Source organism: Euprymna scolopes, chromosome 3 (assembly GCF_053919585.1).
Source record: "Euprymna scolopes isolate OS-2025 chromosome 3, ASM5391958v1, whole genome shotgun sequence".
NCBI classification, from domain to species: Eukaryota; Metazoa; Mollusca; class Cephalopoda; order Sepiida; family Sepiolidae; genus Euprymna; species Euprymna scolopes.
In genome coordinates, this window is record NC_136484.1 from 40,442,627 (window position 1) to 40,468,226 (window position 25,600).

Consider the following 25,600-nt stretch of genomic DNA (forward strand, 5'->3'; position numbering starts at 1 on the left):
ACACACAATTATTTGCGAGGAACTGAAGATATGGAAGATTTGCTCGCATGCACCAGTCAACAACTTTGTCACAGACCAAGATGGGCATCAAGACAGTTCCTCATCCTCCCTATAGTCCAGACCTTGCTTCCTATGACGTTTGCTTATTCCAGAAGCTCAAGGAAAATCTTAGAGATTGCCGTTATGAGGCAATTGAGGAGACGAAAGAGGTTGTGGTGAGGGCTATTGACATACTCACACAAGAGTACTTCCATGAGGCTTTCCAGAAGTTGGTGGAACGATGAAACAAAAGCATTGCAGCCGGAGGAGATTACTTCAAAGGGGACTAGAGTCTCATGTGTGTACTATTAATAGAAGTGCCCACACAAAAATGTCTGGAAGCTTATTTAAGATACCGCGTAGACCTGCAATGTAGACAACCCATGATGCCATCCAGTTAAAAAAAATTCCCCCCTCTCTCTCTCTCTCTCTCTCTCTCTCTCTCTCTCTCTCTCTCTCTCTCTCTCCTGTGGCAGGTTATCCCACATCCTGTTTTCATTGGATGATTTAATTTGTGATATATTACCTTTTATCGCATCATGACATTTATTGATGACATTATCCTTTTCTTACTTTATTGAAATGTGCAAATAAGATAAAGTAATAAACAGATTCACAAACGAGACATAAAAAAATAATGCGCATAGAATATATTCAGATAGACAGATTATTATATTAGATTTGGAATCTATATCAAATAGTTTTCATTTCATATCTGAGAATTTATCTTCAAAGATGTTAATATCATTGTAACACACAGTTAATTATGTGTGGCCATATTATATAGGAATAATCATTATCAACATTATTTCTCCTCATATTATGATTTTAATCATACTTTTGACAGTGCTGTGAAGGCCTCCTTACTAAAATTGCAGCAGTATATTTGCTAAATGAGGTAGGAGAGACAATATCTTTTGTTATACTCCAAGACAAATAAAATTGCTATTATTAATATTTAATTTTTTTTAACCATACATTTGACAGTTCCTTACTAACATTGCAGTATTATATTTTGTAAGTAAATAGAGGGTTTGCAACAGAAACTTTTGTTCTACTCGATTCTGCCCGGGAGCAATAAAATTGCTTTTATAAACATTACTGCATTATATTTGGTAAATGAAACGGCTGACAATATCATTTGTCTTACTTGGAGCAATAAATGTAAATTATCGCTTTGGACTATTTTCATTATCAACATAATTTTTCTTCATATTATTGTGAAAGCGAGTGGGAGGAGGCGGAATTATCCAGCATTAAGAATGTCATTGCGTTTTGTTCTCTTCAACGTTTTCCAGGAACAATGAATGCAAGTTTATAGTATTACATTTAAAAAGGATCATTATATTATTACTATTACTTTTTCAACAGATTAAAAAGTGAGAGAGAGAGAGAGAGAGTGATGGAGAGAGATAGAGAGAGAAGAGATTGAGATATAAAGTCAATATAAATATATTACATAGCCTATTTTGCTTCTATTTTGTTTTGTTTTTTTATTATCCCGAGCAACGCTGAGTAGCCCTGCTAGTGTTATATAAGATGGCAAAGGAAACACTTACTCGGTTTTTCTATCAATTCTGGACTCGAACTTTCCTCGGAGTCTGCTTAAAAGTCAAAAAACACAAAAGAAATATTTTTAATTTACTTTTAGGTTAAATTTTTTTCTAAAACTTTTACACTCCCCAACAAAATCATTAGTGAGAATAAGTTAAGTTCAAAACACAATCTCACTATCCAATGATAAAAACTTAAATATATAGCATTTCACCGTTGTGTGTGTGTATATATATATATATATATATATATATATATATATATATATATATGCATATATATACATATATCTATATATCTATATATAAAAGTGAAAGTGTCTGTGTACATTTCCCTACGCATTAATTCTGTCAATTTAAAGCCTACAGATTCGAAATTTGATATACAGGGTACTGAGATTTGGAAAAATGGATGTGATTGGTTTTCAGACAGAAATTTGGCAATTAAGGGGTCAATGTTCAATGATTTAACTTTTGAGAACTCTACCAAACCCCTCCTACAATTTTGGGTCTAAACACGTGAAATTTTAGATATAGATTCCTTGGACATGGATCTAACTTAATAACTTGATTTGAGCCTTAAACAAAAAATTTTAAGAGGTCATAATAGGGGTCAAAGTTAAAAAAATTGACCGTTTTTTTTTTTTTTTTGTTTTGCTCAGCATACACCTCAAAACACCCGGGCAATGCCGGGCACCCATGCTAGTATATATATATATATATATATATCATCATCATCATCATGACGGGCTTCTTGCCCGGATCAATGTGACTCTTCCTCTTCAGAGTTTCCTGTCTTCTATCAGTTCCCTCAGATCTTCAGGTTCACAGTTGGCGTCGTGTGCTATTTGTTGGGTGTACGTGGATCTAGCTCGTCCTCTGCTTGTGCGTCCGTGTGGTGGAGTCCATAGCAATACATCACTCACCAATTCATGCTTGCTCCTCAGACAATGACCGGCAAATCGTAGGCATCTTTCTCTGATGGTATTAGATATGGCAGGTAGATTGCCATATAGTTGCTGCTTCGTAGGATGATTTTGCCAAGATATATTTAATATTGTTCTTAGCATACGGGTGTATGTGCCGTCCAGTTTTCTTTCCAATCTTTTGGTGAGTGGCCAGGTTGTAGCACCGTAAACAAGGACAGACTCTACCACTGCCCTGAAGAACTGCGTTTTCAGTTTGTCAGCCAGTCTCAAAGTCCATACTAAATGTAGCCCATCCAATGCGGTCCATGCTTTTGAGATGCGAATTCCGATATCTCTCTCTGTGGTAACTATGTTGCTGCCAGATACATAAACTCAGCGACTTCCTTCAGTGTTAATCCTACCAAAGCCCTGATCTCTCCCTTCACATTGAAAGTCATAAACTTTGTCTTATCCGCATTTATGTGGAGACCAATGTCATTTGCAGACTTTTCTAACTTACGTAACAGTGTTTGCACATCAGCAGTGTTGCTCACGAACAAAGCAATATCGTCTGCGTAATCTGCATCAGTTATGTGTGCTGATTGATGACGTCTGTTTCTGGATTCATTTAGGGTGAAGCCTAGCATGTTGTGTATATCAACAGAGGTGCGAAGTACAAAGTCAAGACAGACAATGAAAAGAAAAGGGGCAAAAGTATCTCCTTGTAGAACCCCAGTGCGGATGTTGAAAAATTCAGTGTCCCCATATGGGGACCAGATCATTGCTCGAGTGTGCTCATATAGCATCATGATAGCATTAATGACTTCATTTGGAATGCCATATGCTTTTAATATGCTGCCCATTTTTTCCTCTATGTACGGAGTCGAATGCTTGGAGAAATCTACAAAGATCATGATTGCCTCAATGTTTTTTGTTTTCACTCCTTCAATCAGTCTCCTAACAGTAAGTATTTGACTAGTAGTAGAGCGATTCTTTCTAAATCCATTTTGGTTCTTCCTGAGCACTTCTTCGATCTTTGGTTGGATACGGTTGAGAAGCATGGCATTGTAGATTTTTGCTGCAATTGGAGTGAGTGTTATTCCTCTGTAGTTGCTTGGTATGCTTAGGTCACCCTTCTTAGGGAAGGGAAGTATGCATCCTTCCCTCCATATATTAATAATTTTTTGATTATATACAGAATTGCATGAATTAAGAAGTATGTCATTGAAACCACCTGTCTTCCATACTTCAGGAGGTATGTTATCTAAGCCTGCAGCTTTACGATTCTTGGTCTTCTTTAGCACATTTAGAAGTTCTTCCATTGTAAAATCACCGTTCTCAATATCGAGTTCCTGTACAACAATCGGCTGAATTGGTTGGTCTGTTACTTCTGGTTTGTTTCCGAGTAGCTTTTCAAAATGTGCTTTCCATTTCGAACATGCATTTTCCGGAGTGTTTGCCTTTAACTTAGCTTTGACAGGTCGTTTGCGCCCAGGTATCTCATTTACTACTTGCCAAGACAGGTAGGATTGTTTGTTATCTGCTGCATTCTGGATTCGATCTATTTGTTCTTGAACACACTTCTGTTGTTCTGATAGGTACATCATACTAAGCTCTTGAAGCGCCTGCTCCCTTAATTTTGTATTCTGTCGAGTGGGGTATTTATGTTGCATTTTGATTATATTTTTTAATTTTTCTCGTTTTAATATTATTTTGTCATTTTCCCACGGTACTTTTCGCTTTACCTTGGACTTCAGAGGTATACACTTCTTTGCTGCTTCTTGGTGCGATCTAAGAAAGTTTTCATAGGTGGTATTAGCAGCTGGTTCCTGCTCTTGTGCTTGTAAAGCATCGCAGTTCGAAGATGAATCTCTGTTTGATCTGATTGTCATGTGACAACGTTAACCAGTTGTAGGGCTGTCTAGATGATTTTTTAGTTTTGTTCACTCGTAGGCTTAACTTCAACTTAGAAGTTACAATCCTATGATCAGTAGACACACCATAGAAACTGCTATAAGCTTCACAGTTATGACAGCTATTGATCCACTTCGTATTCATAAAAAGATAGTCCAGTTGTGCCTTGTCTCCATTTGGGGATTGATGGGTCCAGAGCTTACCGGGTCTTTTCTGAAAACGGGTATTCATGCATTGTAGGTTGTTTGTTCCATCATGGAAAGAGAACTTATGCTTGTTGTCTTCCCGACCTATGTGTGCATTCATGTCACCTCCGATAACCAATAAATTATGTTTGGGGATTGAGCGCACTATTGCTGAGAGTTCATCATAGAAATTCAGGATATCTTGCTTGTCACTGACGTTGGTAGAGCTGTAGCAACAAATAACAGTAGTAGCAGGATTACCATTGAAGGTAGCAAGAATTATCCTTTGTGTTATCTTCTCAGCACTTTTCAATGATTTCAATGCTCGAGGGCTAAGCAGAAGTCCTACTCCCCCAATGGTACTATTTGTCGAATTTTTCCATGCTGACGCTGATACTAGTGTCAAGCTGTTACCAATTTCATGGTACTTGATGTCCATGTCGTTGTGGAAGAGACGGTGCTCTTGAATACACACAATATCGATATTGTGTTCGTTGGATGAAGCAACAAGTTCTGATATTTGAGATGTGGGTTGAAGTGTCCGTACATTGGTATGTCTACATTTTGCTAGCTTAGGTTTTGGCGCTGTAGTAAACTTGTCGATAGCTGTGGTCAGTGCCGGCACACCAAGTAGCGACCCTTGGTTACTCATGTGGCGGTCGATGCGGTATGGAATTCTGGTTTAATTTAAAGTCATATTGAATCTTTCGATAGCTCGGATAATATCACCTGTTTGAGCTACGTCTACAGGCGAATCGCAGTAATTTCTCAATTAGACTAGTTGAACCTGATCGTTGATCTCTTAATGATTCTTCCGCTCAGCGTCTTTTGTGCCCTGCCATTGACTGATTCTTTAGTTCTTCCGCCAAGGCGCATAACTGTCATGCTGCTCCCCATGACGTTACCAGGGCCCATTTACCAGTTCAGGTTCTACATCAGTCTTCCGTTATGAGTGCTCCTACATGATTACCGTAGACTATATCCTCATTCTGCCACGATTTAGGTCTGATGTGAGTGTTTCTTTTATCACTAGGATCGGTATGCTCTTCACAGCAGTTTTTGAAGACGGTATAGCCTGTTGAGGCAATCCTATACTGTTGTAACTTCCACACAAGCTATGATGTAAGGTTGACATTTGCGGAGATTCAAATACTTTTTATCACCAGGATCGGCATGCTCTTCATAGCAGTTTTTGAAGTAATGAAAATAAATAAATAAATAAAAATAAAAAATAAAATAAAATAAAATCCTTTACTTTCATGAGATTATTCTGTTTAACTGATATAACGCAATCGACGTCCAACTAAATTTGAAAATGTTTTTTTTTTTTTTTGCTTTTAGTTTTATCAATTGGACCGATATGCTCCTCACAGTCTTCTCCAATTTATGAAAAAATCCTTTACTCACATGAGATTATTCTGGTCAACTGACAAGACGCAATCAACGTCCAACTAAATTTGAAAATTCCAGAATCAATCAATGGCAGGGCACAAAAGATGCATTAAAAGATCAACGATCAGGTTCAACTAGTCTAACTGAGAAATTACTGTGATTCGCCTGTAGACGTAGCTCACACAGGTGATATTATCCGAGCTGTCGAAAGATTCAATATGACTCTAAATCAAAAAAGTATATATATATATATATATATATATATATATATATGTATATATATATATATATATATATGTATATACATATGTATATACATATGTATATATATGTATATATACATATGTATATGTATATATATGTATATATATATGTATATACATATGTATATATATGTATATATATATGTATATGTATATATATGTATATATACATATGTATATATATATACATATGTATATATATATATATATATGTGTGTGTGTGTGTGTGTGTGTGTATATATATATATATATATATATATATATATATATATTAGTGTTGGGACGAGTTATCGGAATCGGAATCGGGAATTTGAAAAATCGGAACTTTATGAAGAATCGGTATCAGAATCGCAAAGTTTGTGTCTATTTTCTGATGCCAAAAACGATTACTTTAATTATATTTTTTTTTAAATTTTATTTTGTTCAAAACAAAATCGTCCAATACTAGTAATAATATTAAATTAATACTAGTAATAATATTAAACTAATACTAGTAATAATATTAAACTAGTAATAATATTAAACTAATAAATATTCATTGATTTTAAACTACCAGTAAAACTAAAATCTACAGTTAACCTCCATAGAAGTATGTTTTTAGTTTTGAGAAAATACATGCAAATTTAACAGATATTTATGTGATAATCAGGAAAAAAGAACAATTTATATTGAAATATTTAGAGATTCATAAAGAATCGGAATTAGTAATTGTAGATTAGATTCCATGCTAAATCAAGAATTTAGTATAGAATCGGTAAATTGGTTAAAAATATTAATTCCTTCATCCTCAACTGGGAACTTTTCTACAGGGAGGGGTCGCTTTTCGAAAATCATCCCCTCTTTTCGGTTGACTAGTCTTAATTGGAACCTTTATCACTTCCGGTTTGGCGATGGATGCAACAGCAAAGACAGTACTTTTTTTTCACATTCTTTTCCTTCTTCGTGGTATGGGTTCGTGCCTACCTGCCTACTACCACTTTTATTTCTTTGCTCAACACACACCTCCTTACACTCGGGCAACGCCGGGTACCTAGGCTAGTATAAATATAAATATAAATAATCAACCTTTAGCTTAAAAATTTAGTGTCATATTTATGCCTACAGTTGGTAAAAATTGGTTAAAAAACTATTTCATCACCAATTTCGATTCAACCGATGAAGAGCTGCTTGAATCTTGGAATAGACTTCGAAGGAAGGTAATAAAATGCACCAACAACACAACAATTCAAAGTTCATTTGGACAGGTTCTATACTACCTATATCCTCTTCCATGTCAATTTCTACCACCGTTTTTTTTGTATGCGGCAACTGAAACAGGGTTTGTTTTATTTTTGTAATTCCAAAATAATCAAATTGAATTGAAAAATAAAATCTATAGGATGAATGTGTCTTTTTTGTTGTTTTTTTTTTTTTGTGGTGTGAAAAACTGTTTAGCTTCAGATGCAGTTTTAAAACATGGTCACATTGATATTCTCTTTTTCCTGTATGGCGTCGACTTTCTATAGAAAAAATCCGTTAGCTTTTTTCATGTGTAGCGTGTGTGTTTTTAGACACCTTATTGATTAATAATTATAAAATTCAATATCAGTTGTATATAACAAAGTTAAAGACACGTTTTATGAAGGAACATCTTTAATTTTGCTTGGCTTTAAATAATGCGCTGTCCGATGTTTGTTTACTTGTACCTATTCATTTTATTCTTATTCAAACTAGAATTGTCATGCTCTTTGGAAACCAAGCAAAAATAGAGACAATTTGTCTTTGATGGGATGCAATTTACATTGACATTATCTTCGATGATAAAGGTGAAACTGTCATTGAAAATGATGGAAACTTGTGATTATATCAAAACACAAAGGTGAAATTAAGTAAAATATCTTTGCTGATATTTGATAAAGAACGTTTGAACAAAATAGCAATTGTCAAAGATTTTACAAATAAAAAATGAGTTTCAAATGATAAAAGAGTGGCTCAAAATTTATCTTGACTAAACTCGTGTTTAACATGACAGAAATGAACAAGTTGTTCAGAATATAACGTGGATACACAAAGATCCCAAACTGATGTTGTATTTAAATAAAGTTAATTTGCTCTAAAATATAATTGATCTATTCAAAATATGGTGCATGTTCAAAAAGTATCCAAACTGATGTGTTTACGAAGACTGAATATGTGCATTAATTTGCTTTAAAATAAAGGTGTGTTCAGAAGTATCCAAACTGAGACAGTATTTACAAATACAGAAACTATACAATGATCAATTCAAAATATGACACATGTTCAAAAATTACCCAGACTGATAGTGTATTTACAAAGCTTGAAAATATGCACTAATTTGCTTCAAAATATTAGCTGTGTTCAGAAAGTATCCAGACTGTAATTAACTTTACAAAACAGAAAATACACACTGATTTATTCAAAATATGAGGTATGTTCAAAAAGTATCCAGACTGTATTTAGTTGTATTTACAGAGACTGAAAATATGCATTAATTTGTTTCAAAATATAAAGTATCTTCAAAACGTAACCACAATGAGGTTGTTTTTACAATTACAGAAAATATATAGCGATTTTATTTTTCAAAATGTGATGTGTTCAAAATGTATCCAGATTGAGGTTGTATTTACCATGAGAGAAAACATTTTTCCATATAAATATTAGTGGAAACATTGACGGGACATAATTTTGATGTCAGTTTTAGCTCAGTTTTTTTTTTCTTAGATTTATTATCCAATTTTATATATATATATATATATATATATATATATATATATATATAAGCGCAGAAATTAGGAACCCGGGATTTTTGGAAAATCTACAACAGCATAGTAAATAATGGACAGTCAACTATTCCCTCACTATCAAACAACCATGAGGTTGCTTGCACGGCAACTGACAAGGCTAATCTGCTTGCCAGTCGGTTTGACTCAAACTCCACACTGAACCCGGTACACCACTCCCTCCCTGATTTTCCTCTGCAAACAGACGCCACACTAGACGATTTGAAAATCACCCCTTCTCAGGTACATACTATTATAAAAAACCTAGACACGTCAAAAGCATGTGGACCAGATCTCATCCCGGCTGTGCTATTAAAAAAATGCTCTGCCGAGGTTGCTCCAGAGATACAGCCACTCTGATGAGTCGTAGATGACGAAACACGTGTCAATGGATAATTGCATTTTAAAAATAATATATATATATATATATATATATAGTAGTATGCTACCCGGCATTACCCAGTCGTAAAATATGCTTACATATGCTATTTTAATTTATGAATATTTCATATTTATTATTAGAGCTATGTTTCTATTGATTATTATATTGTACCCAATATATACTAGTTTTTTAAAAAAATATGACTTCGGTGCCATCTCTCCATTGGTATTCACTACCATATGATGTAAGAACACATGGATATCAATAATTAAAAAATTAAGTCAGTTAAACGAATTGCATCAGCTAATTTTTCTATTTTGACCTCTTAGCAGCTATTTTTCCGGCTCAAAAACCTGACTTTGGTCCACAGGTTGAAATAATTTCAAGTCTGTAGACCAAAAATTCACAGAGTAATTTGGTAGAGACTATTCCATATACATACAGACAAGGTCACTTTATATCATTCAAACACTACCGTGTTTTAATATATGGTTAAGTGTCAGTTTTTCATTTAGAACTGCTTTAAAGCTTCGCTGCTCACTCATTTTTCAAACAAATTTCAAACAATTATTACAGTTTATAGATCACCTTCTCAGCTATATTGTGAAAAAAAAATGTAAATTTTCGTTCAGTAAAACAAAAGTTATGATGAATTTACTGGTGTCCAAAATCATGAAAACAAGATAAGGAGGTGAGCGATATTTTCATAACTGCTTTCCATAGCAACCACGTCGCTTCAGCGACTACTGTTGCTACCAATTCACCACTCTCGCGAAAAGAGAAGTAACAAGTGAAAAAGGGAGAAAGAAAGCATGAAATGGAAATAATTGGAAGATTTTATTGAAAGCAGACGAGTGCCGTACATTGTTTTTACATATGTGTATGTTATGTTTTTATGGGGCAAAATATAAGACTGAAATTAAACAAAGAACACATGAATTTACTGGAAGCCTGGAAAAATCATGGATTACAATAGAAAAATACGAACATCAAAAGTAATATGGTTATGCTTAAACATGGAAAAGTAAAGGATTAGTTGTTAAAACTGGAAAAGAAAAGGACAAGATATTCTAGTAAAACATATAATAAATTTATAACTTAAATATTGCAACATTAAGAATTTTTGTAATTCAATATATAACATTATATAATTAATTCTTAATGCTGCAATATTTTAAGTTATAAAACCACAAAAAATAGCTTATCTCAACTTAAACCTTTCCCTTGAGTTTTTATCCCATTGAAAATACTTTATGTTACAGACACCCCATCTGTTCATTTTAAAAAATTTTTTTTTAGATGGGGGAATACAACAGATTCTGTAATACAAACATGGGTGCACTCTAACAATTGGCATCACCTTACATATTTTTACCTTTTCAGCTTTTTACAACTAATTCTGAAGATTATTATCATTTGGACATTAAGCTACCATATTAAAAAAAAAACGCTTCCAAATCTTTAAATATATAGCTTTTTTTTTCATGTTGCATGTGAAACGGAAACTCCCTTTTTAAATCTTTAAATATACAGCCTTTTCTGGTAGCCGAGAGTACAATCGATCATAATCTTGAAAAAAGACTACAAAGTCAACTTTTGTGATGGGGGGGGGGGCGGGGTTCAATTGTTCAAGTACTCCTCAACATGGTTTGGTGTACCTGAACAACGTTGGCCCCAGCCTTTCAATTTCACCTTTTCAGTTTTTCATACTTTATTTTTGGGCGATTATCATCGATTACATGCATAACTTTCAGATTACAAAATATTATAGAAAAAACAAAATAATTACTCCTACCATTTACTTTTTTATTTTTCATTTATTCATAAATTTTTGCAGACGATTAAAAACATTATACTACAGTAAACACCCACTTTTCGGCCACTCCCGTTGTCAATGCTGTCACTAGCATTTAGATTTTTTTCTTTTCAATTTTTTGCAAATTGCTCTAGTGTATGCTTAGTTTTTACATTACCAAAATACCTTGGAAAAAAATGTATACACTTTTTCAACAGAAAACAACAAAAAAGGGAAACATTTAATGGCTAGGGGCAACATTCACAACTTACGTGGCTAAAAAAGTGTCTGTTCCATTTATTTTAACATTATCATTACAAATTGATCCCTGCCTATTACAGTCATTAAAAATACTACCTTAAATTAAACGGATCTGTGTGCTTGAACGCTTTCATCTTAAATTATAGGCAATAATGCAGAATGTAGAAACTATGCATAAATAGAATTAAGTGCAATAATTAAAGGAAACGAAGCATTTAATAATAAACCATAAAAAATGAATAATTAATTAATATAAGCTCGTTTTGTTCAAAGGAATAGGCAAATTAGTTTAACTACATGAAGTCGCTCGCATATACATGACTGAGTATATTAAGAAGTTCGTTTTAATAATTTTTAAATAGAAAAAGTAGGCTTTTAATATTAATATCAGAGTGAGAAAAATTCAATTTATTGGTAATATAGATTATTTTAACATCTCAAATTGTCTCTTAAAAATATGCTTATTTTCTTAGTCAATACTAGTTACCCCCCCCCTGCATTATCAACCGTGTCTAAATAAACGCCCATATGACCCTCATTCATTACCTTTTTCTATTTGCAAAAGTAAAATTGTTTAGTCAATATATATTGAAATTGTTCCTTTTGTACAAAATCTGTCTCCTCCAATTCAATTTTCAATTCATAATTCATAAATAGTACGCAAGTTCGAAGACTGACGTGTGTAATGCACGCGAGAGAATAAGCAAGTTAACTTGAAGTCCCATCGGTTTAGCTGTGTTCACTCTTACACTAATAACGCTGGCAAAACTATGAATTTATAAGCTGGTAATTAACAGTTTTATTCATATGGAAAATAAATCTCGTTCCTTGCACCTTCGACATCCGACCACAAATATTCTATAATTAAAGACTCTGTGATTAAACACGATTTCATATAAAATAACTCTAGAAGATATGGTAACAAATGTTAATCACTGCGTCAGCTTCTTTTTTTTTAATGACAAGGAAGATAGGATTAACAGAAACCGTATTCGATTTATATTTCAGAGTGATCCCCCTCCTCATGTTACACGCATCTTCTACGATACAGTGTAACTCCCTATAATGCCGCCCATGAAATTATTAATAAAATTCACAATTTTTTCTGAAAGCAAAGCCAGTTTTGAACTCTATCAAGGTAGGATAGGATTAGGTCGAAAGTGTAAATGTGAATTGTCTTCAGAGTCATTGGAGGTTAACAGCAGATTTTCATTTGTGGTGTTATTTTATGGGACATACCCCTTGACGTGCTCTTCTAAATCCTATACTAATCGAGAGCGAAGTACTCTCGTTGACATAGGATACTCTGCCGATATCTGACTGACATGTAAGCCTAGCTTATGTCATTACTTTTCACTGCATTTTGTTTCTTTTTTCAATATATCTTTAAGCTTATAGCGTGTTCCAAGTTGTCTTTTCCTAGTTGCAACCTGGGTCCACATCATATCTCAAAGACAATGTCTACTGAAACAATTCCTAGATTATCCAAATTAGGGATAGTGTCAACAAATGAGCGTGTCAGAGGTTTTGTATGTGCTTATTATTGATTTGTATATACGTTTTTGACCAAAACTTTGTGAACTGATGCATATTTGTATCATTGCGGAATGAATAGTAAATTTCATTACTATTTTTATGAGTGATATTGAGGTTGGGCGGGGAGGGGGGGTACCTTGTAAAAAAAAAAGAAGCAAAACATTCTGAAATAATAAATAAATGAATAAAAAGTATCAAAAATAAAGTAAAAAAGTGTGAAATGTTTGCCAAGACCTGGCGAATCCGCAGTAGTCCTTTCGTCCAGATGTGTTAACTTTGTGATCGATTTACATTTTTGTTGCAATAACCTGGAAAAGAAGAATAAACAAAATCATAATTAAATTACATACAAGTTAAATCACTAATGATTACTACACTGGCACTTTACATTCAATGATCGGGCGTTGTTAAGTGGTAACTCCCAAATAAAAAAAAGAAAGAAACTGAATACCTAATAACAGCTATCAGAACAAACCACATCAAAGCAAGGCTCGATAAGACACAAGACAACAGTAAATGTAGACTCTGTGGATAAAGAAAGGAAACAATAAACCATTAATAAGCGAATATAGCAAACTAGCCCAAAAAGAATATGAGAATAGACATAATAAAGTTGGGAAAGTGGTATATTCGGAATCATGTAAACTACATCTTGAAAATATTGACAAATGGTACAAGCACAAATCGGCTGCAGTGCTTGAAAACAAGAGTCACAAAATCCTAAGGGACATGGATATACAAACAGATATACTTATCCAAGCAAGAAGACCAGATGTTGTAATAATTAACAAGTAGGAACAGTCCTGCTAGATTGTAGAATTTGCTGTTCCAGCAAATAACAGACTGAAGATCAAGGAGACAGAGAAGCAGGGCAAATACATAGAACTCCTGATCTGAAATGGAATACGTACATCAAGTCTGTTGCCAAGGTCGCTGGAAAGATGGTGGGATCCTTTTACCGCTCCAGAAGATATCTCACTACTGATGCAATTCTCTATCTATATGAAAGCCAAGTACGTCCAAGGATGGAATACTGTTGCCATATCTGGGCAGGAGCTGCTAAAAACAGCCTATCCTGCCTTGACAGAGTACAAAATAGACTTCGTGGCTTAGTGGGGGATGCCCTTTTCTCTACCCTGCAACCTCTCTCCCACAGAAGAGACGTTGCGAGCCTATCCTTGTTTTATCGTTATTTCCATGGAAGGTGCTCGTCTGAACTCCAATCTCTGGACTCCTCTCGCCAATCTTTCACGAAAAACACCCGTCTAGCTGAATCCACTGTGAAAAATTTCCCCCACTCTTTATCTGTGCCTAAATCAAAACGCGGATTCCATGAACAAAGCTTCTTTCTTAGAACTGCACGCCTGTGGAACTCTATTCCGTCTGCCTGCTTCCCACTGGACTACAACTTGGATGTGTTCAAGTCCAACGTTAACAAATTCCTAATGAACCGCCCCCTTAAGTAAACACTTCATCAAATCTCCACACTAACGTAATGTACTTGCAATAACCCTTATCCCTGAGTGGCTTCCGGGCCTTGATAAGTGGTGATCACTGTGTAAAAAAAAAAAAAAAAAAAAAAAACTGGCCAGGTAGCTCAAAGGAATATGAAAGATGAAGGGTTAAGATAACACCAATAACAGTAGGAGCATTAGGAATAATACCAAAACACTTCGAAAAAAGAATAGGCGAGATTGGAATCAGAGAGATGGCTGAGAAGATATAACAGATAGCAATAATGAAAATGGCTGAAATATTCAGGAAAACCCTTGAGTGCAGGCATTGGCTGGATATACAGAAACTTCTACAGAGGTAAAACACGAAAAAAAAACATCACTTGGGATCATGAAAACTAAAACTTCATGATTGCCTGATTGTAAGTAAATCTCCTGCCCCTTTGGCCCCCTTTTTTTGTTTTTTCTTCATCACCATAAACTGGTGCCTCACCAAATAAAAAAAGCGAGTCAAGAGTCAAGGAGGATGTAAAGATTGAGGACAGATAGCACTAACCAGATCTCCGCTGGATGAGTGTGAGGAGGACTGGGACCTTGGAGAGACTTATTGCCATCCATATTTTAGTGAAGACCAATTGTTGCTACTAATGAGAAATCAATGGTTGACGGCTATTGCGATACTGCAACTTATTTTGCAAAGGTTATTGAAAGAGATGGAGAATACTGGAAATCTGGGGAGATTTGTTGTCACTCAGACTCCAGGGAACACCACAGGTTATTTTCAAAGAGAATTCTTAGATGATGGTCTGTGTGAAAGCTCGTAGTAAGTAGTAATAATGGCAAATAGATAATCATGTTTAGTTAATCACTCCCCCAAAATGAGATTCTACTTTTTATAGATGATTACGTGGCGGAAAAGAAAAAACGATTATTTCAGAATTTAAAGTAGGAAAGTAGTTTTACACATAAAATTAACATAAAATGTGAATCATTTCGACCCATTCTAACTTTTTAATCTTGTCTTAATTGCTTAAAAAATTGACACAAATTACTTGTAGAATATAACATTTTCGCTCGATTGTTGACATTTATTTTATGTTTCTACCAGCGTTTGTTTAATTTTCGATTTTAAGCGCTTATCTAGGGTCCTTGTGAACAATATTTTTTTATTCTAACTCAAACGAGTGGACACTAAGTTTGTTTTGAACTATAAACACGCTTTAAAATGAGTCTAAACATAAATAAAATTATCCAGACAGGTAGGAGAATTTATTGCATATTTGTTTTTCATCTCTTTTTGTGCTGTTATTTACAGTAACAAATGACCGAGCACATTCTTCTTTTTGGGGGTGATGGTGGTGATTTGTGTACAGAAAGTTGCTAGTTGAGACAGATCATTGGTACCGTAGGTTTCAAGCCCGATAATAAGGCCCGTTTAAGATATCCTTATCAAGCTCTCTTCAGCCAATATATATATATATTTATTTTCTCTCTCTCTCTCTCTCTCTCTCTCTCTCTCTATATATATATATATATATATATATATATATATATATATATATATATATATATTCTGAAAGTTTTGAAAGGGCAGTTAAATTAACAACCAAAGCTTCTTAATCATTGTATCGGTTTGTAACAAGACACAGGCATATAATTGCAAATTGTGTTATGTCATCAAATGAGGCCTTCATTTGCTTCTAAGGAATCTTATGCACAGCAATTTGATGCAATATGTTAATCAAGAGGATGCACATTTGTTTTCTTTTTTTTATAACAAAAATATTACCTATTTTTTTTTTTTTTTCAATTTTTTAAAATGTTATCAATGTTTCAATTTAATTAAGGAGGTTAAAGGACGAATGGGGGTAGATTTTTTAATTTCTGGTTATCTTTATCTATTTTTCCTTATTCATTTTACTTTAATAAAACTAAATAACATTTTTGGTTTAAATATTGAAATTAGTAGTTTTTCTAACTAATTTAGAAGGGAAATATAGAAAAAAAAATGGAGATGTTTCAATTCGTTTATGTAGATGATCTTTAATTTAATTTCCCCAAATAATAGTGCCAGTAAGAGATCTATTTTTTTTGTATAAGTATTTATTATACTAATACACAACTTTTCTGGGTCTAGCCAAGTTGATTTTTGAAAAAAAGTGAAAAGTCGACATACCCTATTGCACAGGGTTCATTATGCCGTCATGAAAAGATTTAATTAGACTCAACAATTTTAATGGGCAGCCAATAAGTGATAGAAGCCTCTAAAGACCGTCTCTACTTACGAAGTTGAAAGCTTTGATTAGATGGATGCAAGCCAGATATAGTGGCATGTTCTGTTCACTGGATTTTTCTTGGAGCAAGTGCAAAGAGAAAATCATGTCTACTGTGGACCTTTCAGATTGGAAGTCACACAGTGATTTTGGGTAAATTCTCTCTGCCAATATATGAAGTCTCTGCAGGATGATGCATGCAAATAATTTTCCAGCAATACTCAGCAGGGAGATGCCTTTATAATTATTGCAGTCACTATGATCACTCTTATTTTTATAGAGGGTGATGATGACTGCATACCTCATGTTTTGAGGTACTTATCCTTCCGTCAAAAATTTGAGTAGCAGACTATGAAGTGATATTAAAAGCCACAGCTTGTTGCTTTTGATTACTTCCACTGGCATCAAGAACAGCCTCTCTCTTTCTCTCTCTCTCTCTCTCTCTCTCTCTCTCTCTCTCTCTATATATATATATATATATATATATATATATATATATATATACACACTAGCAGGGAGACCCAACGTTTCCCAGGATTTAATGATAATCACTCCCATATTTTTATTGTCATTTAAATCGATGAAATTGCCCAGTTTTCAATCAAATCGATTGATTGCCAGCTCTAATAAGGGACTCATTGCCGTGCACTGGGAGGAATCTTCACATACCTCCCTGCAGTAACATAATCCATAATATATTATAGTCTACAGTGTACTGAAAAAAAACCTTCTGTGATTTTATAAAATTATTTTTATATATAATGGCTAGAATTAAAATTAAAAATGCAAAAATCAAGTATCATGGTTCGATTGTGATCTAAACAGAAATTTTTTTTCGAAGGCGCCCCTGTCATATTAAGGGAAGTATGTTATGTTTTGTGTACATATTGAAAGGATGCTAATGACATTATATACTGTTTCCATCACGACAACAACTGTGACAATTCTTTGGGAACTTCATATTATTAATCCGGAGATGAGATATATGATATTATTAATACGGAGATAAGATATATGATATTATTAATACGGAGATGAGATATATGATGCAACAGTTCTTGTTAACACAGATAGAGGGGAGATACATTATTGATGATGGGACACATAATACTTTGAGGGAGTTATACAACAAAGTTCGTTTACAAGATGATAGACAAAACGCATTTACCTTTCTATTGTAATGACGACACGAAGACAAACGGTTTACAAAATATACATGGTGATTCTTTATTCATCTAGCTGGCTGATGATAGTAGTCAGGGATTCAAGCCTTTACGATTACGTGGTCTCCTCCTCCCTTCTTCGCTTCTTAAGGGCATCAACTTCCAGTCTGACCAACTCTCTCTGAGTCTCTTCTCTAACTCTCTGGCTCTGTCTGTGACTGACTATCCCTAACTTCGAACCCTGTCTCCATATATTGGAAATCTCCTTTCTTGATGACGTCAGAAGCGTGGTGAACAATGTGATTCCCTCACGTTTCAAATTACACATGTGCTTGCACATACATCTACACGCGTCTGGTAAACAAAAAAAATTCCTAAATTGAATTGTATCGTTTTAAACCTATTTTGTTAATTATTATTTCTAAACTCGTATTGTCCATTCTTTTGACTGACATATTTAATATCCAGTTATTTTCAAAAGAATGAACAATCTTTCTTCATTCCTAAGATTAAATATCTATTATCTTTTAACACTTGCCTACTGGGTTCGATTCTAACCTTTTCCAAAAATCATTTTCAAACTTATCTAGTTTGCCTTCTTACTTACTGGGGCCTGTCCCTTTTCATAACACCTACCGTTGATTTTATATGGTTGGCCTTTTTACTTGTGCGGTAATAATGGCTTGAATTTAAGTTTAAAATGAAAAAAATCAATTGTCATGGTTCAGTTGTGCTTTAAACACAAAAAATTAATTTCCAATGTGCCCTGTCATATCAAAGAACCTACTGTTGATTTTATATTCCGGGCCTTTCTGCTTGTGTACTAATAAAAATTCCCAAATGCGCTTGTGATGTTAAGCTGTATAAGTTGTTAAACTCGCCTGTTCTTTCTTTCATTGAATTTTTTGGATTATCGATACTTATCGAGGGCATTCTTATGCAAAACTTATCTAAGAACACTGCCAGATACATAAAGTACATTCGTGTGAAATTTCAGAAAAATTGGTTCAGCCATTTCGGAGTCCATAAGGAACGAACTCACACATACGCACAAAGTTCCTTTTATATAACAGATTTATAATTCGATTAGATTAGACATGCTGTAAAAATGTTCTATGTATGAGTGCATTTGCATGGTTTATCAGCCAAAACATTATTACGTCATTCCATAGACACATCATCAGATTCTTTTACAGGCAGTATTACACTGATATTAATTAGATATTTCATAATATGCTATTACTATGTTTTAATGCTCAGTTCAGCTATTTAAGACTAACGTTCTATCTTTCAATGATCAAGGTAGTGTATCATGTATTATTTAATTGGAATTCATTATTGAGATGGGTATTGTTTTATTAATTTTATTTATTGCGGAACATTATCCTCATCTTTTTCTTTAGTTGTTTCACAACGTTTTGGTCTCGCAGTTGATAGAGACCTTGAATCTCTACGGTTCCAGGTGAGAATTGTCTGAAGATAGCGGTTTCAATCCTACCCAAAGCCGGCCAGAGGCTTACTTGGCCAAAACATGTGTGGGACGACAACAACTATGGAAGGCAGTAATTGCAGTGGATGCAGTCAGGAGATTCAGAGTTCCTATCCGCCGCGGTTACAACCTGACGAAAGCCAGAAGAATAGTTGGGCAAAACGTTGTGAAACAACTAAAGAAAAAGATGAGTTTATTATTTGTTCCATTACATTTTGCCAGACTTAATTCAGATTGTTAATATGCGAAAAATATAGAAATTATGCAAATCAATAAAAAAAAAAAATGAGTCATCTATGCATATAATTTTCAAGTTCAATATTCTTTAAAATATTGCATTAAAATACTTTTTTTTTTTACTAAATACAATATGATACAATATATACAGTAAGAAGGAGCACAGGCCTATATACCCGAGATTACAGTCTCTCAATACACTCGTTTCTAGATTTGTAGTCAAAGCTAAGCGGGTGATTCCACCAACGTTTGTCTACTCTGGATTTGAAGATACCGAGTGACTCTGCAGATACAACTTCTTCCAGCAGACAGCTTTTTTTCTTTTCAAGCATTTGTTAATTTAAAACAAAGTGTCAATATTATTATTTTTTTTTTTTAGTGAGAAACCATTATTGATTTTTTGGAGATTTAAATTCAAGAACAATTATTGTGAGATTTGAAAACAAGCCAATATAAGAATATATTTTTTTGATTTTGTTTGGGAATTTGTGTGTGTTCTATTCAGATTCATGCTTTGTGTGATTTTGCTCAATTCAAAAGCTGAAAATAGACTTGGTTAAAAGTAGTGATGGGATGATTCCAATATTCTTCTCGATTCCAATACAATTCTAGATTCCAAACTAAATTTTCAATTCTTATTCCGATTCTTTATAAATTTCTAAATAGTTAATTATAAAGTTGTTATTTTTTCCTGAAAGAATACATGTTAACTGTGCAAATATTTTATCAAACAAAAAATACACTTGTGGGGGATAATATATCGATTTTAGTTTTACTGGTAGTTTAAAATCAATAGATATTGATTATTTTATCAGTATTACCAGCAGTAAAAGATTTTGCTTTAAAGAAAATCAAATAAAAAAGACAATTAAATTAATCATTTTTGGCATCGGAAAATGGACACATTTTTCTGATGCCAATACGAATTCTGATACCCACAAAAGTTCCAATTTTTCCGATTTTTGATTTTAATTAATCGTCCCAACACTAGTTAAAAGATTATGATTAATAATTCATATTCACTTAGGATTATCAAACAATAAAGTAAAAACAGATATTTTTATGTAGCAGACATTTTCAATTGAAGCACCTAGAAACAGAAAATGCTTTCAGAACTTAAGTGTGATGAACAGACAAACATACTATTTCAAACTAATTCTTGATAGATTTATGAAAAAATATCTCAGACATTACAAAGCAATGAAAATTCTATTTGAAGCTGAAGTGTGACAGACCAGAAAAAATAGCGTTTGATAAAAATATGAAAATACTATTTCAAAGTAAAACATAACAGACCAATATAAACGCTATTTAAAACTTAAATGTAAGAGACCAATAGAAATGTTATTTCGAACACAGGCAAATAAAAATCCTATTTCGAATTTAAACATCGCAGACAAACGAGGATACTGTTCAAAACTTGAATTTAAGCTTGACAGACCAATTCTTTTTTAACCTTTAGCAACAAAAATACTATTTTGAACTAACACTTGATTGATTGATGAAAATGCTATCTCAAACTAACATGTGATACACTTATGAACCAATGGAAAAAGCCCTATCTGCATACAAGGAAGCATCATATCAAGATGGCTCTTCAGTTTTATTTTTATTGCAACTTTTACTCCTCATACTTTTTTGGCCACTGTCCAAATTTTCTACCAATCTCATCGCAGTAGACTACCGAACAATTATTGCCGACTGTCCTGGAATCAGCATCCATCAAAGTAAAAATGTCTACTCCAAGACTAAATGAAAATAATTAGCTAAATCAATTCTTGGTGAGAAGCTTCACACACAGAGCGGCATATTTATTTTAGAAATCCCTATACAGAGACCAGAGTTTTGAAAAAAAGATTCTGAACAGAGCATGATTTAGATTTAGTGATGCTTTTAGTTATGAGGAAAAAAAGTTCTTGCTTTTTATTGTTTCATTATAATGCAATATTTTATTTCTCTTTTTCAAACAATGAGAAATTAGTGTGAAATTAAATCTATACTCTTCTTTAATCCCTGTAAACAGTGAAATCTTCTGCAGTAGCTTATTAGGATATACATAAGCCAACATTCAGTGGCGATCTGTAATTAGTCTAGACCAGACTAGACTAAATTGAGCTCCACAGAGCCCTGAGGCTCCATGATTGAGGCTGAAGGGCTCTGGAAGCTCTTTCTTATTGAGGACCGAAATCTTTATCTTCATATATAATATTTTGATTGCAGAAATTCCCCTCTGGACGTAGGTTTGCAACAACAGATGCTACATAAAAATGTAATATGTGTAGACTATGAGCCACTATCTTATGTAAATTTAGAATAACATTTTAGACACATTTAGTGGTAATAATAAAATCCTACATTTTATCCTAGGAGCAACACCATCAGAATCACACCATCTTTAGAGGAAGTAGATCCTATTTTTCCACCTAAATATTAAGTCCTCCTACCACTCCCAGTCAAGCCCAGGAAGAAATACACACATTCTACAGATATTGTGCTTGCACCCTTTGAACTGGATCATAAACTCATAGACTCATGTTTTAACCCTACCAAACTGATTTACCGATATACCAGTAATTTCCAAAAATGCTATATACCAAATCACTGCTAAACTGGTATTTTTCCGACCGTGTGTTTTTGTGTCGTCAGGGAGCTAAAAATAGCTATCCAATCACTGCTTAGCCTCGATTTAGCGCAAGCCTAACGTTCTGCAAATGGCTTCCTTTGTTTTGGCGAAGTTGTGAGTTGCTTTGTAGCCTAAAGTAGCCATGAAGCGAGCTAGTGACGAACCAAAGACTTCCAAGGTAAAAGATCCAGACCAATATATAATGGTTGGTTGAAAACACGCAGATTGGTAGATCTGAAGTCTCTTTGATTCTAATCAAAGAGACTTCAGATCTGCCAATCTTCATGTTTTCAACTAAGAAAGGCTTTGACTCAGGAAAACTTTAAGCTTTCTCTATATTAATTGTATTTCCTCACTCACCCACTGAAAAAACAAATCCAGATGAATAAACAATTTCTAAGCGAATTAAGATTTTGTTTTCGTTCTGTCTTGGAGTTTTTAAAAATACTAAAGTACCCGTAAACTGTTGGGTCACATTTTGATTTCCTTCGGGGCGATAGCGGACAATCCTGACGAACTGACCGAGAGATAACAAAGGGTTTCGAGCACTTTCCGTTGATTTGTACGACGGCTGTGGGCTGTCGATACATCACGGAGATCTACTTGTAGAAGTCCGGTTTAAAACCTCTAAAACAGATGTCAAGAAACGATAGTCGACCCTATCAAAAGCTTTGGACTGATCTATGTTGATCAGCGTGGCTTCTATGTCGTCATCTATCCCTCCCTCTAGGATCGTGCATATCAAATGTAAGTTGTTCTGAATCGATCTCCCCTTCACAGCGTAGTGTTCCGGTTCAACCAACTCGCCGATAACAACCTGCAGCTGATTCAACAGGACCTTGGCCAAAATCTTAAATTCTGTGTTTAGCAGAGTTATGGGCCTGTAATCGTCTAACTCTTCCCCACCATGCCCATCACCTTTCCTCAGCAATGTGATCACTCCCTTGGTTACTTGCCCCGGGATGGATCCCTGAGCAAACCAATGGCTGAATACATCCGTCAGAAGAGGCAGAAACATGGGCGACAGCCTCAAATACAGTTCGTATGGCAGACCATCAAGTCCCGGCGATTTGTCACAGCTGACCTGCTCCAGTGCAGTAAAAACCTCCCGCTCCATCACCCGGCCCTCACAACCAGCCGCTCTAGCCGCCTCAAGGCAGGGGGAGTCAGCCAAATAGTCACTAAACTCAAGGACCGGAAGATCGGGCTGCTGCATAAAATGCTCATCGAAATGTTCTCAAAACCCCTCACAGATCTCCCGAGTCGATTCCAGGGTGCATCCATCTGGATGTCTTACCTTTGCAATGTACTTGTCCAAGCCACGCCTAGAAATTTCACGATGCGCATCAGTGTTGGAGTTGACTGCTTCATTGCCTATCTTTCTAAGCCTAGCTCTGACTACTTGACCTTCATAATGCTTGCTATTCTCACACAGAAGGTCCTGCTTAGATAGTTCCTGACTAACCCTATCACCCTCCCCCCATAGCCCGGACTAGTTTCTGCTCTAGTTTCTTCTTCGTCTTGGCCTTATCTAGTGTGAGGCGCTGGGCATACTTGACGGAGAAGGTTCTAATTTTGGCTTTTAGACTTACCCACTACTTACTCCCAATAACCGCTCCCACTAGTGTTTTTTGAATTAATTCTATTACCTTCTCTTGGAAGTCTTGTATCTCCAGAAGGGAGGTGTTTAACTTCCAGTGAGCCACTAACTTAGGCCTATTTCCTAGCTTCAGCTGGGCCATAACTAGTTTATGGTCCGTTTGGCCTAGCCAAGTGAACGTGGGACAAGATAAGAAGTCTACTTCGCCTCTTCTAACTAACATCCTGTCTAAGTAAGTGTTTGGATAGGAGGAAATGCTATTGGTCCACGTCCACATCTCCCGCCCTAGATGCTCAACCCGAAACCTGTCGACCACACTGCATCTAGCCATCAGATCAGCCAGGCTGGACTCGTACCTCTCCGATCCTCTAGCATCGCCTTCTACCTTATTTATCTTGGGATCTAAGATGGTGTTCCAATCCCCCATTAGCACTACCCACTTCCGACAATCTACAAACACGTCAAGCTGACTGAAGAATGAGACCCTCTCATGAGCGTTGCTGGGCACATGAACCGCGATCACCAGAAACACAGAATCTTTTACGGCAACATCGGCCACAACCAGCCTGCCCACCGCATCCCTATGAACAACATCGACCGTCGCTGACAGGGTATGTTTAACCAGCACCGAAGCACCCCCCCCACGGGCTGCTATATGCTGAGAAAACCTCAAAATCTTGGACCAGCACTTGACAGTCTGCAGAAGAAACATGAAATGCATCTTCTGAATCGCAGTCACATCCACTCCCAGGGACAAGAGGTCATGCTGGAGGCGAGCCACCTGGCCCAATGATCTCAAGCCCCTCGCATTCAAACTAGCCAAATTCAAAGCCATGGTACCTACCTTAGGGTGTGTCACACTCAGCTTCGAAGTCAGCCGGGGAGAGGACGCCGATGTTATGTGCCATGCTCAAGATGGTCAGGTTTTTCATATCCTGACCTTCTCTCGTAATGCCGCCAACATCCAAAGGATAAATTAATTTCATGGCCCTGTAGAGTGACAGATGGACCAACACTGGAACCCTTTCCTTGCATTGTTTTGACAGTTCATCAAGAGAAGGGTCATTTTTCTTAACCAGTTTGATTCCCAGAAATGCCCCTTCAGCAGCCTGCAGCCTTGTCCACAAGTTGGTCTTGCAGGCCTCTGGAGTTCTGACCAAAGTTATAAGGAGTGGGGCATCCGGGAAATTTGAGGGGATATTTATATCTTTCCCCTTTATCTATTTGTAATCGATCAGAGGTTTTAAGTTTTTCCTCTGCCGATGGGAAATGTCTGTTGCCACAGTGGCCAAAAGGCCAAGAAAAGCTTAAAAAGCTAAGAACAGCATCTATTAACAACAGACCTTTGATCTTAACCAAAAAGGCCAAGCACAAAAGTGTTACGGACAGACCGACCGACTGACAGACCAACCGACTAACAGACCGACCGACCGACCGAGTGACTTATAGAGTCGTTTGCACATGACTAAAAATTAGAACAGAATGTTTTTAAACATATCTCAATTGTAATACTAAGGTATAGTTTAGCATCTATTTTATTTTATTAAGTTCTAGGAAAATACCTTTGTGGAAACAAATATTAATGAATTAACCTTTAGTAAATTAATAGATTAGCAGAACTATCTGGCAATTTCCATGTATTATATAAAAATAATACAAAGGCTGAATAATAAATGGTAAATATTTGAAAACTTGATGACGAAAATATAAACAATTTGCATCCCTTCAATACTGGACTAATCCAAGATGGATC

At 35.1% G+C, this 25,600-nt stretch overlaps 1 protein-coding gene across 1 annotated transcript in view; it reads right to left on the reverse strand.

Moving 5' to 3' along the window:
• The window catches only part of LOC145254614 (uncharacterized), a 1,033,347-nt gene that overhangs the window by 356,845 nt on the left and 650,902 nt on the right, over positions 1-25,600 (reverse strand). Inside the window, exons 18-19 of the mRNA XM_080113229.1 lie at positions 13,243-13,316; positions 1,599-1,640 (exon numbers count right to left, since the gene is read on the reverse strand). Coding sequence (XP_079969355.1) covers positions 1,599-1,640; positions 13,243-13,316 — 116 coding nt within the window. The remainder of the gene's footprint in view (positions 1-1,598; positions 1,641-13,242; positions 13,317-25,600) is intronic.